The following is a 17,966-nucleotide window of genomic DNA, read 5'->3' on the forward strand; positions in this document are numbered from 1 at the left end:
CCTGCCCAGCACTGGAGGATTTCCATTAGGGCTTTCTGACCTGGTCAGCAGCTTGGTGATCAGCAAATGAGGGAAAGAAACAAGGAGAGAAAAACAACAGACCCTTTCTCTTGCCTTCGCCTGCCGCTGGAAGGGACGGAGCACTTGTGCCTCTCTGGTGAGAATAGGGAAGAGCAAGTGCCCTTGCTGAGGGGAGGAGCAGGGCTGGACAGCAGCAGCTTGTTGGAGCTGGGCTTTCTCCCTGGGTATGGCAGTGCTTTGCTCTGGATCCATAGAGGCAGGGCCAAAGAACATGGTATTTGCATATTTACTCATTTAAAGTGAAAAAAAAAATCCTGCTCCTTTCCAAGTCCTTACTATATCATGTTTTAAAATCTAGAAATGAAGCTGTTTGGGCTGTACCCTGGTAGTGCAGAAGGTGTGGAAGAAGCCCCAGGCTCTGGGAAGAGTGCAGCGGGGAGAAAACTAGCTGCAAGCCGGAGACCCAGCACCCCTGTGCTCTGGTCCCTGTTCCCACCACAGGCCCCAGCTCTCATCTGTCATGTCCTCTCCATTCCTAGAGTGGGGAGCAGGAAAAGCTGATGGTAGGAAATAGAAGGATGCATTAAAAACGAGGGAACATTTGATGATGAGAGTACATTTATGTGCAATACTCTGCATAACTCTGGGGCTGGAAGGTGGCAGTTAAAGGAGGTTGGAACCCAACCCTACATTCTGAAAGGCCCTCCAATCTCTACTTACAGGGCTGCCGCAGGATGAAAACTTTAAGCAACTCTGAAAGCTGAAATGGGCAGTCGGAACAATTAAGGAGGCAGAGAGCAAAGAACCCGGGTTACAACAGTCTAGGAAAAGAATGAGGAGACATTTGCCGTTGCTATAAAAAAACAGGATACAGAGTTGTGAAAGAAGCCAGGAGTTGGCAAGAGACTAGGTGTTAAGAAAAAAAGAGAGGTCAGAGATTATTCTAAAGTTTTATAACACAGAAAATCACAAAATTGGTGGCAATGGGTCAGTTTGGTTAAGGGGAGCATTCGAGGAAGGAGGTTGAAGGGCTGTTCTTGCCCAGTGTAATTTAAGATGTCAACCTGATGGCTGGGGTAACATATGGACAGATGCTACATTTAGCCTGACTCGAGAGGGCGTGTTCAGATGCCACAAAGATAGGTTAGGTGACACCTGTACATTTGTGTGTCAGATAAGTGATCTCAGAAAATTCTCCTTCCCTCGGTTTTTCGGAGCTTCTGAACTACATTTCCCAGGATGCCCTACACCACGCCCCACTTCGCGCCTCCGGAATGGCGTCCCGTGAGTCCCAGGGCGCAGAGCTCGGCCTCCGCCGCTGGGGGAGGGGCGACGTCGGACTCCCGGGGCGCCCGATTACGCACTTCCTCCAGGGGTCAGGGCCGCATCGCGGTGTAGCGGGTTCGAGTCCCGCCTCCTGACTCTCGCCTCAAGCCCCTGAGTGCGGGGCGGGGCGCATTCTCCGGGTAACCTCTCCGCGAAGAGGGGCGGTGGCACGCTTTGGGCTTCACCATGGAGGACTACCTGCAGGGTTGTCGAGCTGCTCTGCAGGTAACGGACCCCTGTCTGTGATCGTAAGGAATGGAGCCTGGGGTTCAGGAAGGACGAAGATGTGGGATCCGGGGGAGCCCGAGGGTGTGTGTGGAGGGAACGTGGAATTGTGGGTTGGGGGCTCGGGATCTGATCAAGCTTAGGGCCTAAGAAGTGAGGAGCGAGAACCTACCCCTTGAGAGTGGGAGTGCTGCTCGGTCACCCCGTTTGGGGGCCCCTGCCTTTGGGGTCCGCCCGAGAGCGGGGAGGAGGATGCATGGGTCTGGGTCCTGCCCCTGAGCCGCTGCTGGCTGTCGCGGGTCGGTTCCGTCAAAAGGACCGGGCTGTGCTGCCGCGAGGTGTATTTGTCCCTTTCTCCCCGCCCCTCTCTCAGTTCTCCGCTCGCGAGGCGGCCTTGGCCCACTGGCCTCCAGGTGAACCCCTGGGGGACGAGGGAACCGGTGCCCGCGGCTTTGCTGCCTCTGAACGGCGGTTGCTGTCCGGCGGGCCTAACTCATTGTACATTAGGGGTGGTGGTGGTGTTTTACTTTAAATCTGTTCTTAAGGTAAACATACACAATACAACAGGCATGTCTGTTGACCCATAACCTGCATTCCTTTGCCTTCAGTTTTCTTCTTAGGCCTTAACACACACAAATTGCATAAAAATCCGTGGCCTGGACAGGATAAGCACAAAGTGTGTTTGGAATCAAAACTATAAACATGACTCCTGAATGCCTTGTGGCTTATTTTTGGTACTCTCTGAGCCGGTTGGAATCGCCCAGCCATGTTGACTGGTCGTGTAGCATTAGGCTGCTGTCCCCAGTTAGCAGCAAAAAGCTGGCTAGAGAAAGGCTCCAGGAGATCATCTGGCCCCCCTACTTCGAGTTATATTGTCCTTGGAGAAATCTAGACAGATGGTTGACTATTCTTCCTTTTTGAGTATCTTAAACTCTACAGATTCCCCTGGGTGATAGATTCTGGTCTTTAACAAATCCTAAAATTTACCTAATTCCTCCTGCAGACTCAGCTGCTGTCATAAATGAATATCCTCACCTGAAAAATAGGGGTGAAGTTCAATTTTAACACCAATTACACAAAAATTTTTCCTTGTGAAATTCAAATTTTGGGAAAGTTGTTTTAATGCATAAAGTTATCTGGGGCCAATTCGTTTTGGCTACCTCTGACTTCTATCACAGAGAACTCATTGGAGGACTGATACAGCCTTTGTGGCACCATTCCCAGTGCTAGGCGGTTGGATTTTTTCCCCCAATAACCCAAATGACCAGTCTCTTTTTCACCATTTGGTAAAGAGTCCTTGAACCTGAAACCTCACCAGATAACACTTCATGGCATGCATCTGTTCTGCAGCATCCACCCTCCAGAAATACCCCCAGGTTAAGAGTGTATCTTCCTCAGGAGTATGAAGCTGAAAAACACTGGATTTTTTTCAGTATTACTGGTATCGTGGTGACCTTTCTCTGCCGGCATTCATCCCCCAAGGAACAAAATCTAGACCTTCCTTTTTCCAAACTTGTAGAGTTGTGAAGGCGAAGTCCTGTCTTGGAGCTCTTATCATCACCACACAGCCTATCCAGTGCCAGGAGAAACGAGAAAATTAGACACTGGGAATGTCAGCCGGTGAACATGGGCAGCAACAATTTAGATTGCTTTTAATTATAGAAGTAGTAAATGTACATAGTGAGAAAATTTTAATACAAAAAGGATATGAAATTAGAAAAAAAGATCATTTTGTTCTCTCTCTCCAGTTCCCCAGTGGCCACACTGTTGTTTCTTGTGTAAAGAAAGACGTGATTTAGACAGAGACACTGTTAAGTTTGAGTGTTTCTGTTGAATTACAGTATGACTTTTAGGAAATTGTCAACTTTTACACAAGATAGAAACAGCTGATAACCCAGCCAACTCTCCTGTTGGTACCATATTTTCAGCATTTGATACCAGATAAATTTTCTCCAGTCTTGGCCACAATAATAGTAGGTTGTTCCACTGAAAAGAAATCCTGTTTAACTAAATGTCCTAATCATGGTGAGTCATCTTGCACTTTTGGTGAGGAAAAAAAAAAAAATCTTTGCTTCAGGGTGGGGCTGCATTCAAGTTTAGGTGTTCATCCAGAAGCCTTTGGATAATCTGTGTTTTCTGCACTTGTCAGCCTGAGGCCAGAATCAGGAGTGCTGATTCTCCTTAGAAATTTGCAGTCCTGGTGATAGTGTCAGTCAGTCCCATTTTCCCTGCTGGGAGGGCTTCTCTATCTCTGGCTCCTTGTCTTTTTTTTTTTCCTCCCATTAACTATTGTGTAGAGTAGGCATCAGGCCATATTCAGCCTGAGAAGGGAAGTGGTTGGCTTTGCCAGCGCTAAAACCCATCCCCTCTCCCCCGCTGTTGAGGCCACAGAGAACATTAGGACATAGTCATTTCAACTAGTGGTTTTCATTTTTTTTTTTTTTTTTTTTAAGAAAAGAAAACTTTATATCTGCTTGTGGCTCTCAGATTGTATTTCTTCCATTGGCAACTCAGGTTTCCTTGTGCTCTAAGTATAGCTATATTTGCCCTGAACTCTTCGTCTGATGGTCAGAAAACAGAGGCCGTTTGGCTTGTGCTTTCAGCTGGTGGAGGATGGGCTGGGGGTTAAGAGTTACACGTATTTTCCCTCAACGTGGAGGGGAATGGTGCCTTGTAGGTTAGGCGTCCATACGACCGGCTTGCCCAGGACAAGCTGAGTTTACTGAGGTATAATCATTCATTGCATCCCTTCTCATTCTCAGAAGTGTACTAGTTTGAACAACAAAGCTTACAGGCACCTAAGTGGTAAGCAATGTTAAGGATTTGTAGTACATGCCCAGGAAAAGATGGCAAGCTCCTTAAGGTGGTAGTTGAGTTCCACATGAGAACCCCAGGAGCTGGAGCTGGACAGGAAGAGGTCGCTTTGGCCTGGGTGGTCAGGGAAGACTTCAGACAGAGGGGGCTTTAGATAAGGCTTGACTGGACAAGGAGGGCCAGAAAAAGGAGAAGATGGGAAGGAGCTCATCTCTGTTACTACAGGGCAGGCTTTCATATGCTGTCTTACTCAATCCTCATAACAGCTTGCTGAAATTGGTTACGGTAGTATCCTCATTTTTATATGAGAAAAATGAGGCTTAGGCCAACGTCCCACAACAAGTAAGAAACGGAGCTGGGAGTCAACCCCAGTCTGTGATCATTTCTGCTGCTTTCAGACAGAGAAGAACAAATAGTGCAGAGGACAGAGCTGGGAACGTGCACATCGTGTCATGCGGGTGGTGAATGGATCAGTCAGGCTCGGTGCTGGTGGGTGCGACAGGGGAAGGGAATGCCGCCACCTCCCTCAGGTGCTCCCGTTCCAAGATTTGCTAAAAATCCCAGCGTATTCCTTTTGTACCAGTTCCTTTTGGTTGCCGTCTGACCTGGGCTGAGCACAAGGGGTTAGTTGTTCACCTTCCTCTGGAATCATTTCCTTTCCCTTTAGAGCCATGAAGTTGTATTTGGTCCCTCCTTTGTGCTTAGCCTCCTCTCGGTGCTGGGGATCTGACTGATCCTTATTTGGCTGCCACTCGGAATGAAGCAGCACTGATGTGAGTTTTGGAAAGGTTCTCCGAGGGCCTCTTTGTGCCCAGAGATAGGCCTCTTCCCCTTACTCTGCCTTTTCTCTGTTCCTCTTGCCTTTATTCTCCAGAGTCAGGGCAATACGGCCTCTCGTGTTTGTATAGTTCCCTGTCTAGAGAACATGGTGCCCTCCCTTACTGCTTCAGTGAGCCAGCTATCTCTGCAGCCACTTATCTCAAGTGCTTTGTTGTCACTTTGGTCCACAGCCATCTGGGCAGTTGTTGGTATCCAGGAAACAGAGGGGCCTTCTCTGGTATCAGGAGGAGGAATTGCAAGTCAGAAAAATTACTCTAAGACTCGGGTCTTGGGTACAGAATTCTCACGTTGTGTTGGGAAAGAGTTTAATATCGAAAAGAATCCTCCCTCTCCCAGGCTGCTCAGGGCGACCGGCTCTTGGCGGCCACCCTCTCGAAACAGGCTTTGAGAAATGAGCACAGGGGAGAGCCTAAGGGCAGGCCTTCCCCAGAGGTCCTTTGCCCCAGACCTCGACAGATAGCCTCTGCCGCTTGCCCTTCTCTCTAGCGGTGGGAGTGGGAGATGGGGAAGAGGGTGGTTTAAAAACAAAAACATATCTAGTTACTAGATGGCACAATTAATTCCACCAAAAGTCTTCCTAAGTTGTCCCTTTCTGGCTGTGGCTTCTTGGGGGGGTGAGGGGCTGGGGTGACACCAGTACAGAGAGGTGATTCTAGGCTCCCCTCAATCGTCTTCTCCCCTGAAGTTACCTTACTTGTTAAACTATTCCTTGTTACGTTTTGTTCCTCTAAACACCTTTTGCACTTTTCTAAACTATTCCATCTAGCAAATCGTCCCTGATTGAAGAAGCCAGATTGGATTTTCACCTTTCTGTAACCCAGTAGTTCTCAGCTAGGGGTGAGCTTGCCTCCTGGAGAATACTTGGCAAGTCTGGAGACATTTTTGATTGTCGTGACTTGGGGTGCTCCCAGCAACTAGTGGGTAGAGTCAGAGGATGCTGCCAAACATCCTACAGTGCACAGGGCAGCCCCACAGCAAAGAACTATCCAGGCCAAGATGCCAGCAGGGCTGAAATTGAGAAACCATGTGTCTCATTGGTCTCTCTTATCCCCTCCTCTCTCAGAAGTAGGCCGAGGAGGCTCTGCCCCTCTAGCCGGCAGCGGAGGCAAAGAAGGAGGCTGAGACAGGAATTCAAGAGTAAATTGGGTAGAGAGAATCCTTGTGCTCTAAGCTGAGCCGTGGACTTTGTGGTCTTATTCCACCTGGCCAAATGCAAACAGTTGGAATGAAATAATAATTCTTAACATGCCTACCTCTTCGGAATGTTTTGAGGGTTAAATGATTCGCTCATGCACATAAAAACATTAGAACAGTGCCTGGCACACTCAATACATGTTTAAAACAAAACCCTTGTCTCTGCTATTGTGGGCACCTGTAGGTCTAAATGTATTTTATTTAAAATTCTGATAGGATGCAAGGGAACAAGGTTAATAATAGCACATATGCCTCCCTCCTCAGAGTTCCCATCAGCAGCTGGACTTCTCAAAGCTTTAAAAATAAAACTTCCAGCAGTAGCAGCAACTGTTCCTGCTTTTATCTGAACCTGCTGGGGAAGGTGTCAGTTTCTTGGGTTGTGAGTGTATATTGGTTATATCTGGTTATCACTGAAGCGCCTCTGGGTAGGGAGAGTTTTCATGGACTAGATTTCTGGATGATGGACTAGACCTTGTTTTTAACCTTTCTTTTCTTTTCTAAGCTGAAGTATAATTGATTTACAATGTTGTGTTTCTGCTGTACAGCATAGTGATTCAGTTACATATATTCTTTTTCATTATAGGTTATTGCAAGTTATTGAATATAGTTCCCTGTGCTGTACATAGGACCTTGTGTTTATCTATTCTGTGTATAGTAGTTTGTATCTGCTAATCCTAAATTCCCAGTTTATCCCTCCCCCACCCCCAGCCTTTATCTTCAGAGTCTCTTCACCTGTTCTCGTGATCTAGAAGTGCAAGGATTCTTTTCCCTGTTTTGAAAATAGAGAAAAAACAAACCAGGGTTGATATGGTTTGAATACATCGGCTACCCCAAAGGCTCTACCTTTGACTTCTCCTAGAGCGCCCAAAGAAGCACAAGGAATCAGAGAATTATTTACTTCTCTGTTCGTCGCTAAGTTAACATTCAAGGAGATAGTGTAGGAGAGAGGAAGGAGCACTTTCCCACTAACTAGGCATGTGTGGAATGCTTAAAGCTAAAACATATGCTCTCTCAGTTAATATCTTCATGAAACAAGGACCCATAAGACTATCTGACCTACCCCCTCTGTGAAGATCGGAGAGGGTGTGCGTGCAGCCCTACTTAAATATAAGGAAAATGGAAATGAATAGAGATGCTTTCATTAATTTCCCATTCTCCTGTATCTTGAGGTGTCCCGACCGATACATGTTGTGCTGGGAAATGAAGCCTGTGACTTGGACTCCATGGTGTCAGCTCTCGCCCTGGCTTTTTACCTGGCAAAGGTGAGTACCTAGGAAGAGTCCCTTAGAATGAAAAGATTTGCATTTAAGACCCAGCTCTGCTACTTAACAGCATTTAGCCTTGAGTAAGTTAAATCCCTTGACTGTGCTGAGACTCATGTCACCATCTGTAAAATCTAAAATGCTAAGGTTTTGCAGTGTTGCTGTGAGGATCAAATGAGCAGGTGTATTTTGAAGAATTTGTAAACCATAAGCAATATTCAAATAGTTAATTACTGAGTTCCTTATGGGTATCAGTGATCTAGGGTATATTCCTCAGGGCCGTGTCAGCTCTTGAGGACCAGTAGTCCCTTCTCTGCAGCATCTAGAACTGGGTCTTTTCCAAGTGTTATCTTGTTGACCTTCATGTTATTGCTAAGAAGGAGAGAGGGCAAGAGTCGTCCTTTTATTTTGATAAGACTGGGCGATTGCAGCTTTGAGAAGGGCAGTAACTTATCCAAGGTCATGTCTCCCTTGGTCCCAATAGTCTTGTTACTTTTCCTGTCCTGTGACATAATATTGCCATACCTGCTTTTCACTTTTCTATCCAGACAACTGAGACTGAGGAGGTCTTTGTGCCAGTTTTAAATATAAAACGCTCTGAGCTACCTCTGCGAGGCGACAATGTCTTCTTCCTTCAGAAGATTCACATTCCAGAGTCCCTTTTGATTTTCCGGGATGAGATTGACCTGCATGCATTGCATCAGGCTGGGCAGCTCACCCTCATCCTTGTTGACCATCATGTCTTACCCAAGTAAGTAGAAGGAAGCTAAGCTGATATTTGTCATGTGCCATGGGCTGTGATGAGTAACATATAAAGAGAAGAAAGAATGTTTGCTGTCACAGGTCTCACAGGCTAATTGTAGTCGCTGGGTGATAGCAGGTATAGAAAGTCAGCAAGAAATATTGTCGGTCCTCTAGTTACACAAGTAATAAAAAGAAACAGAAACACAGAGAGTTCAAACTAAAGGCTAACTCAGAAATAACTTAAATCTACCTTTGGTATCATTATTTTAAGGTTTCGTGGCAGATTTATTGTAATAGAAACCTTTGAATAGTGGTTGCAACTGTATTTGTAGCTTTTAAAAAGTTAGCAAAATTATTTGCTACATAAACCAGTATTTCATTAGTACCTGTTTAACAAATGCACGCCTATAATAATTCCATCCCTAATTTAGGACTGGAAAAAACTGCCAACAAAGCAATGTGAATACGAGATCTTCCTAAATCTGCCTGGCTCCTGCTAATACTAATGTGTATATTTTTCCCTTGAGCACACTGGTTATATTAGGACAGCCAAAGGGCACTAATCCATCTATTCACTCAGTCATTAATAAACTTCTGTTTAGAGGATGAAGGTAATATGAGTCTCTGTTTTCAGGAAGCTGTCAGTCAGGAAGAGGGAACTAGGCAAACAGGTCATTGTAATGGGCGTTAGAGGTAAGCGTTAACTGTCACTCTAGGGACAGCAGGTGCATGAAAGATGAAGTAGTTAAATATACTAGAGGGGAGGAAAAATCGTGCCCTACACTGGGATGTGACACAACATTGAAAAATGACTATAACTCAATAAAAAAAAATGTTTAAAAAAATATATATACTAGAGGGGAGTAGGGGGTATCAGGAAAGGTTTCCTAACAGAGTTGATGCTGATCTCAGTCCCGAAAGAAGACTAGGTATTTGCTTGGTGGATGGGGAGGTGAGGTAATTAGGAAAAGCATCCAGGCAGAGCTGATAATATAAGCAAATGCAGGCAGGCCTGAAATAGCATGGTGAGTTGGGGGAACTGGGATTTGATTTGCATGACCGGAGCCCAAAATATGAGGAAGAAGGAGGGCATAGAGAAAGATAAGACTGGAGAGGTAGTCGGGGGCTACATCATGGAGATCTTGTAGGCCCTTCCAAGGAGATTAGACTTCATTTTAGGGCAGTGGGGAACTAATGTTAATTCCATTTATTCCAGGTCCTAGCAGAATCAAATTTGCATTTTTCAAATGGTCATTCAGGTAGCGTTTGAAGGACAGCTTAGGAGAGCCCTGGAAACAGGTATTTGGTTAAATATCTATTGGAATAACTCAGATGAGAGAGAGTTCAGAGAGAGAGGGCTTAGAATAAGGCAGTAGCGGAAGGTTGGAAAGGAGGGAATGAATGGGAATTGAAATAGAAGCCACAGGATCTGGCGACCTGCATGGAATTTGGATATTAAGTGAATTGAGGGAACAGGAAAGATTTAGATGCTGGGTGTCCAGGGTGTCAATTGAAGAGTCAACCCTAAAGGATATTAGATTATGTGGGTGAGATATTGGTAGCAGATGCTTCATCAGATTCACTTATACACTCTTTAAAGATGACTTCAGTTGTAATATTTAAGAAAGAGTTGAGAGGAGCGAGGCAGAAGTAGAAGTGAGCAAGGGTCTGTTTGCCTAAGATGTCTGTATTTGCTTCACGAGCGAGGTAGAGATTGATTGAAGCAGCCGGAGTGCCCCTACCTATCTTTCTTTCTTTCCCCCCACACCTCCTTCTCCACACAGAAGTGATGCGGCCCTGGAGGAGGCAGTGGCAGAGGTGCTAGACCATCGGCCCATTGATCAGAAACACTGCCCTCCCTGCCATGTTTCAGTTGAACTGGTGGGGTCCTGCGCTACCCTGGTGACGGAGAGAATCCTGCAGGGGGCACCAGAGATCTTGGACAGGCAAACTGCAGCCCTTCTGCATGGTGAGGGCGGCTTGGGGGTTGGGGACCTGACTAGTTCCTCTATTCCCATCCCAGAGAAGGGAGAGTGGAGAAGTCTAGACTCTTCCAGCCTGACCATACCCTCTCAAAGCCATTTAGTCCATAACAAAGGATGGCATTCTTTCAGGGCAGTTAGGCATCAAAAGGCTGTAGGATGCTTTGTCGATTAAAGGCCTGCAGGATACTTTGTCAGAGAAAGCAGAAAGGAAGCCCAGAACAGCAGGCCTAGAAGATGCCTATTAAGAAGCAGGAAATGGTGGGGGAGGGTGTAGCTCAAGTGGTAGAGCGCATGCTTAGCACGAGGTCCTGGGTTCAATCCCCAGCACCTCCTCCAAAAATAAATACATTAAGCCTAAGTACCTCCCCCCACCTCCTCCCACCAAAAAGCAGCAGCAGCAGCAGCAGCAGCAGGAAATGAATTCTAATACCGTTTCTGCCCAGGAGGTAGTTACGTGACCTTGAGCAAATCTCTTAACCTTTCTTGTTCTGATTTTCTCCATTTGTTAAAGAAAAGGAGAGAGAGAGAGAGAATTGGCCTCGAACTCGCTATCTCTTCCAGCTAGAATTTGGCCTACAGAAGAGAGGTCATCTCCCTCTGACTAGGTTCCAAAATCTCTAAGGATTGAGGAGCTCACACTTCCTTTCTGCCTTTTCCCCATTTCCCTGCCTGCATTTTAGTTTGGATTTGGGATATCTTACTCAGGACGTCATCCCAGTTTCTTGTTTTGTTTTCAGTGAGTTGCCATACAGTCTCCTCTGTATTAGGTTAGAGGGTTATGTGTGTCCTAGTGGTCAGGAATGGAGGGCCACAGGATTTGAGTTCTGCCATCTTCCTTTTCTACAGGAACAATCATCCTGGACTGTGTCAACATGGACCTTAAAGTTGGAAAGGCAACCCTAAAGGACATTGAATATGTGGAGAAACTGGAGGCCCTCTTCCCAGATCTGCCCAGGAGAAATGACATCTTTGATTCTCTGCAAAAGGCAAAGTTTGATGTATCAGGTATGGAGTGTTAAACTGGTGGGCAGGAGCCTTGTTCATTACACACTTCAGTACCATCAAAACAATTGCAGAGCACGCATGATGATTTAAATTGTAAACCAGAAGAAACTAAGCAATGTGTGAGCCCGAGCGTGCACTAATCAGCCACTCACTACATTTTTCCACCCTGGCTGTTGGGAGGATGAGAAGGAATATATTGCGTCTCAGAGGTTTCCAGTCTAATTAGAGAATGTAGAGACATAAAATATGCTGAGGGAATACTGGTGAGCCTTGGTGTCTGTGGGGGACTCGTTCCAGGAGCCCCCACAGATACCAAAATCCTCGGACACTCAAGTCCCTCACGTAAAATGACGTGGTATGAAGAATACAGTCGGCTCTCCTTATCTAGGGATGTGAAACCCATGGCCTCAGAGGGTCAACCGAACTGCATTAGTAGAGTGAGGTCTAGATAATTGGTTAAGGAAGCAGAAGAAACATTTAGGGTGAATATACAAAAGACAAAGGAAGAGAACAAAAGAACTTCCATAATTTTTTACCCAGCTACCGCCTGTTGACATTAAAAAAAAAAAAAAAAAAAAGAAGGGTCCCACATGTACTTTTAGAAAGGTGAAACAACACAGAAAGGAGAAAAATCAGGTGTGAAAGCCTCTCTTCTTCCATTTACCCTTCTCCCCAAAGGCCCTTGCTCTAAAGGTAACTATATCATGATCCAGTAATTTAAGTAAATTTCTACTATATAATTACCTCCTGAGTTGTCAGCTCTGTTCATTGCCCCAAAGAGAGGCTGTGTTTTTCCTCTTCCTTGACCTATCTCGGTGTCTGCACCTTCCTGGTCTGTCTTAGGACCCTGGGTTCTTTGGGTTCTCTTGTGTGACCCCTAGTCTCACATCTACTTTCTAGGACTGACCACAGAGCAGATGCTGAGAAAAGACCAGAAGACCATCTCTAGACAAGGCACCAAGGTGGCCATTAGTGCAATATATATGGATTTGGAGGTAAGAGCAAGATGTAGGTGTGGGTAGAGAGAAAAAACCTTCAGTTTTGTATGTAACCTTGCCCCTCACTCTTGGCTCACCTCCAGAATACATCTTGTACCTGTCTGCTTTTCTCCATCCCTACTGCAACTCCCACAGTCCATCATCTCTCACTTCACTGTAATAACCCCCTGCCTCCACTTTTGACTCCTACAAATCATTCTCACAGCAGCCAGAGTGATCTCCCTCAGATCATATCGGCGCCTTCCCCTTACTGCATTTTCATTGCATTTCTGATGAAATCTGAAGGCCTACTGTGGTTTGCAGGGCCTTCCTTGATCAGGCGTTCGTCTTTCTGTCTGACCTAACCTCATTCCAGCCTCATGCCTGTAATCACAATACTGCAGCCATCCTGGTTTCCTTTCTGTTCTTCAGAACCATTAAGCTCACTCCGAACTCAGGGCCTTTGCACTTGCTTTTTCTTTTGCAGAGCTGGCTCCTTCTTATCATTCAGGACTTAGCTCAGGTGTCTCCTCTTTTAAGAGCTTCTTCCTGACCACCCTAACTAAAGTAATATCCTCTGTGCCCAAAAGTTTCTAAAAATTATCTTACTTTGTTTTCTTTTTTGCACTTAACACTGAAATAATCATGTTTCACGGTTTCCTTGTTTACTGTCTATAACACTTTGCTAGTTTATCAGCTCCACCAGAGCAAGCACCCTGTTTCTGCTGTATCTCCAGCACCTTTGACAGTGCCTGGCACAGAGTGGATACTCAGTAAATTTTGTCGAATGGGTGAATGACTATAATTTTCATAAAGTATTTTAATACCTGGTTCCATGTCATATTGGTTTAAATCATTCAACAATCTGATCTGAACACATGCTGTCATAGACTGCACAGATTTCTACTAAATAATAATGTAAAGAATACTAAATAATTAAATAAAACAGAATAGCATGACCTCTTCCCTTGCAACTCATAATCTAGTTTGGGAGCCAAACACAGGAGCACAAAATGTTTGCCAAGTATCATAATCTCAGTACAAATCGGCTTGTTAGAAATGCCAAGGATAAAGAAAAGCCCTGATCTTAAGCAGCTGGTGCTATTATTCATTGGAGGAAATACTGCATAAAATTTTGGAGAAGAATATAAATTGACAAAGAATGAAGAACCAAGGATGCAGTGGTCACGTGTCTGCACTTCCTTGTACGCGCCCCTCCTTCTCTTTTAGAATAAAAATACCCACGAGGCAAAGACCTTGCTTGTTTGATTGCAAGAGCAGGAGAGTTTTGCACATGCCAAGCACATAACATACATTATTATTTTTTAATTCTTAAAACAATCATGTTTGGTACATGTTTTACCCTTATTTTACAGATGAGGAAACTTAAGTCTAGGGATCCTCGATCATATAGCTAATAGGTAATTGAACTGATTTTCAAACCGGTTCTTTCTGAACCCAAAGCCTGTATTTTCCCCATTCTGTATATTGCTTTCCAGCCATAAATAGCACAGAGTAAATACTAGATACCTTTTGTATGGAGTACAGGTCCCAGGTTAACATGCAAAGACACCCTTCATAAGCATTTTCTGTTGCTGGTGATAGGGGGGGTCCAGCTGCAGCCCTCATCCCTGTCCATTTCTTCTCTTCCAGGTCTTTCTGCAGAGGTCTGGCCTCATCGCAGACCTCCATGCCCTCTGCCAGGCTCACAGCTATGACGCCCTGGTCGCCATGACTATCTTTTTCAACACTCACAATGAGCCAGTGCGGCAGTTGGCTGTTTTCTGTCCCCACGCAGCACTTCGAATGACAGTGAGTCTCTGTCCCTTTTCCAGCCTGAGGGCCCTGCAGAGCTCTGCCTGTACTCACTGCCCTGTGCTGAAAAGGATCTCTCCGTGGTTTTTGTATTTACGTAGGGATTCCTTGATCTATTTCCAGAGTCTCTCCTCTCTGCTTTTTTCCATTCAATATATATATGAGTATCCTTACTCATACTGTTGTTGAGAAAGGGAGAGTCCAAAAAGAATTAGAGACATAGTTCCTACTTAGAATGAATCAAAATTGGGTTAAAAAGACATGTTTTAAATCTAGAGTTAAAATTTGATTCTTGGTTTAACCGTTAATTCCTTACCCTGAAAACTCCTTTTTACCTTATTGCCTTGAAAATTAGAAATACAAGAGAAACCTTTTCTACTGCTTAACCATGCAAGGATTAAATAATCTGTATTTGCAAAGTAGAGAAGTAATCCAGCAGCGGGTTTGTTTTTTTCCCCCCTCATCTTCCATTTGGCCACCTTTCCCACCTCCTTCCCTTTTTTTTCCTCTGTTGGTTACTGATAAGATCAGGGAAGAATTTAAAAGTGGACTTAAGGCAGTCCAGGGATCCTTTGGGTTTCCTAGCAGAGAAGACTGCTGAAGACTGGTCTGAATATAGCCAGATAATCTTTCGTGTCCATAAAAGGTATGTCCATCCTTTCCCACCTCTCTTTGCCTTTATCTTCTCCTTCGGGAACCAAATGTAATTTCATTCAGTGGAAGGTAGTTTGAACTGCAGTTTTTAAAGGCAGATAGATATGCTTTTCTGTCCCAGATTTGCCACTTACTTGCTCTTTGACCAAAGGCAAGTCAGTTGACTTCTGAGTCTGTAAATGGCATAATACTACCTACTAATTAGTCTGATATGACCATTAAACATCATATCATGTGTAAAGTACATTGCTGGGCACAAAGTAGGCTCTCAGTAACCAGGGGCTGTTACTAATCATGTCATGAAGGAAAGGGCGCTTTGGCTGTAAGAAGTGCCTCTACCCACCTTCCCAAATTTCCCCGCCACAGTCCCTCTGAAACTCTAGACGTCTGATGCCTCTGCTGTTGCCCAGGCTGCCTCCGTGCTGGGAAACGGGCATCCTCTTCTCACAGCCTGCCCTGCCGCTTCCTTCCTTCCTCCAGTGTTGGGAATAGTATAATATAGTAATTGAGAACACCGGCTCTGGTGACAGACCTGGGTTCAAGTATCAGCTTTGCTCCATTCAGACTTGACCTTTGGCAAGTTACCTTATCTAGCTGAGCGTCAGTTTCCCTACCTGTAAATGAGGGTAATAGTAATACCAACTTGTAAGGCAGTTGTAAGGAGCAAATGAGCTAATATTTGTAAATGGCCAGACCTGGCACAATGCCTGGCATACCTGCCACCCTGACTTGATCTATTCATTCCTTCTGTCTCTGTCCTTCCCCTGACCTCAGTATAGATGCTCGTTCCATCTCAGCTAAGGGCAGAGTTCAAGTTTTTGAGCACAGGAATACACTTGGAAGCAACACTAGGTTAGGAGCTAGGGGTTCCAGGTTCTGGTTCAGAGTCTCCCATCATCTACATTATCTTGTTCAAGACACTTAATCTCTCTGGACTTTGGTTTAATTATTAATAAAATACATGATCTCAAAAGTTTCTTCTGTTTCTAAAATACTACGTATATTAGCAGATGTATAAAACAACTCTGGATGACTTAATTGAAAAAACAACTTTGGAGGGGGAGGGTCTCCTCTATAAGAGAAGCGTCTAACTTAGAAGCCTCAGCTCTTTGCTTCACCATCTTACGCACCATCTCCCTGTCTTGTCTCCGCTTTAGATCTGTGGAGTCCTGGAACGCTCCCACTCTCCGTCCCTGAAGCTGACTCCGGCCCCGAGCATCCACCCTAACCTCCAAGCCTATCTTCAAGGCAACACCCAGGTCTCTCGAAAGAAACTTCTGCCTCTGCTCCAGGAAGCCTTGTCAGCATATTTTGACTCCATGAAGATCCCTTCGGGACAGCCTGAGACAGTGGGTGTGTCCAGGGAACAGGCGGACAAGGAATTGGACAGGGCAGGTAACTCCCTGATTTCTGGATTGAGTCAAGATGACGAGGAGCCTCCGCTGCCCCCCACGCCCATGAACAGCTTGGTGGATGAGTGCCCTCTGGATCAGGGGCTGCCTAAATTCTCAGCCGAGGTCATCTTTGAGAAGTGTAGTCAGATCTCGCTATCAGAATCTACCACTGCCTCCCTGTCCAAGAAATGACTGTTGGGAGGGGAGGGGAAAGTGAGAGAGGTTGCTTGAACCACCCTGAATGCATGTTTTGAGATGTTTCAGCAGTTCTGTCTTTATTGTTCCAGGACCTGGTGTACTGTTCTCAAACCTAGGAGGAGAAAGAAGTGAAAGAAAGCTGAGCTGGCTTTCTACCTTTTCCCCACAATCTCTACCGAGCAGACAAATTTTATTATTTAACTTAACTCTTTAAATCTACACTGGCTCACCTCTATTTCATTTACCAGGGTCGTAATATAGGAACATACACAGTTCCAGAAAAGTAGCACAAAAAGAATGCGTACCCCAAAAGTGCCCGCAGGCAGGCTCTTTAACAGAACCAGTATTTTCCATTGGGACCAAACGTTCATTTTCTCCATGTATTCATTTATTCTCTTATTAACTCAAGTATTTACTGAATACAGTACCCACTTTAGGTTTTGGAAATTCCTTTTCCAGTTTTCAGCCTTTTGCAGATTTCCAGCTCCACTTTCTGCCCCCAGTTAGGTGATGGTGTCTGATTCCCAGATGGCTAAATTTCTATTCTGAGTTTATTGTAACTTTTTCGGAATTGCTTGGGAGCAGACTGGAGACCTTTATCTTCCGTTCTGGTCGTGTGGCGTGGCTCTCAGTTTCTCTGGATCCCTCTGACCCAGAGCCACAGGGACCCTGAAGAGACCTAGAAAGACCCCTGGCTCTTGAGAGTCCAGGAGACACCCGGGAAAGCCTTAAGACCTCATAGGCACTCTTCCCAAAAGACAGCAGAACTACAGTGAGCACCCCGGCTCTGTCCCCTGCCTTAGCGGGTCTGTCGGTTTCGTATCCATTTAATTCTCTTTTTGCTAACAGTACAAGGGAACGTGGAGTTTCATACTGACTGCTGTAAACTGTGTGTCTTGCCAAGACACTCACTCCTCTAGGTCTCATTCCCCCATCTATAAAACTGAGGGTCTGGATTAGATGTTCCCTGATTTCTGTGATCTGCCTCTTGCCACTGTCCTTTCTCGCCTCTGCTTCTGTTTTTATTTTTGTTTTCCCTGGGAATGCTCAGGGTCACTGGATTGTCTGTTTATGTGTGATTGTACCAAGGTACTCAGCCTCATGTAGCATGTACAGGGGTATGATTCATACCATAGTGACCAGCAAAGGGCTCCCTCCCACTGACCTGTTCTGCATGTGTAGAGTCTCCCTTTCTTCTTCAGACCAACCTGTTGCCCCTTTTCCTCCCCCTTAGCTCTATTCCCTGTAAGTTGTTGACAGTTTTGATGAACAGTGGGGTATGTGATGGTTTTGGCATGATGTCTTCATATGAGGGGAACAGTCTGGCTTCACTTTGAGGGGATGATGTTTGTAGTCATTGGAAGGTAAAATAGTGGTGTGATTACTGAACCAAAGGAATTTATGTTTTGTAACTTGGGTACTTTATTTTGCATTTTGTTAAAATATTAAATACTTTTTTCCTGTTTGGAGTCTTATTGTCTCTTTTTACAACTAGGGTCAGGCCTTTCCCCT

The 17,966-nt window shown here is 45.2% G+C and overlaps 1 protein-coding gene across 3 annotated transcripts; it reads left to right on the forward strand.

Moving 5' to 3' along the window:
- Positions 1–19: 19 nt before the first annotated feature.
- Positions 20–17,919, forward strand: PRUNE1 (prune exopolyphosphatase 1). 3 transcript variants are annotated; one of them, XM_045519180.2, is made up of 8 exons: positions 20–157; positions 7,590–7,682; positions 8,231–8,433; positions 10,211–10,395; positions 11,258–11,416; positions 12,317–12,411; positions 14,047–14,205; positions 16,020–17,919. In XM_045519180.2, exons 2-8 carry the CDS (start codon positions 7,644–7,646, stop codon positions 16,446–16,448), a joined length of 1,269 nt encoding a protein of 422 aa, XP_045375136.1. In that variant the 5' UTR covers positions 20–157; positions 7,590–7,643; the 3' UTR covers positions 16,449–17,919. The 3 variants fall into 3 exon arrangements, with proteins under 3 accessions (XP_045375136.1, XP_045375135.1, XP_074205493.1); XM_045519179.2 differs by lacking the exon at positions 20–157 and adding an exon at positions 1,372–1,572; XM_074349392.1 differs by lacking the exons at positions 20–157; positions 7,590–7,682; positions 10,211–10,395 and having other exon boundaries at positions 8,235–8,433.
- The last annotated feature ends 47 nt before the right edge of the window (positions 17,920–17,966 follow it).

Source organism: Camelus bactrianus, chromosome 21, assembly GCF_048773025.1.
Source record: "Camelus bactrianus isolate YW-2024 breed Bactrian camel chromosome 21, ASM4877302v1, whole genome shotgun sequence".
In the NCBI taxonomy this organism is placed as follows: Eukaryota; Metazoa; Chordata; class Mammalia; order Artiodactyla; family Camelidae; genus Camelus; species Camelus bactrianus.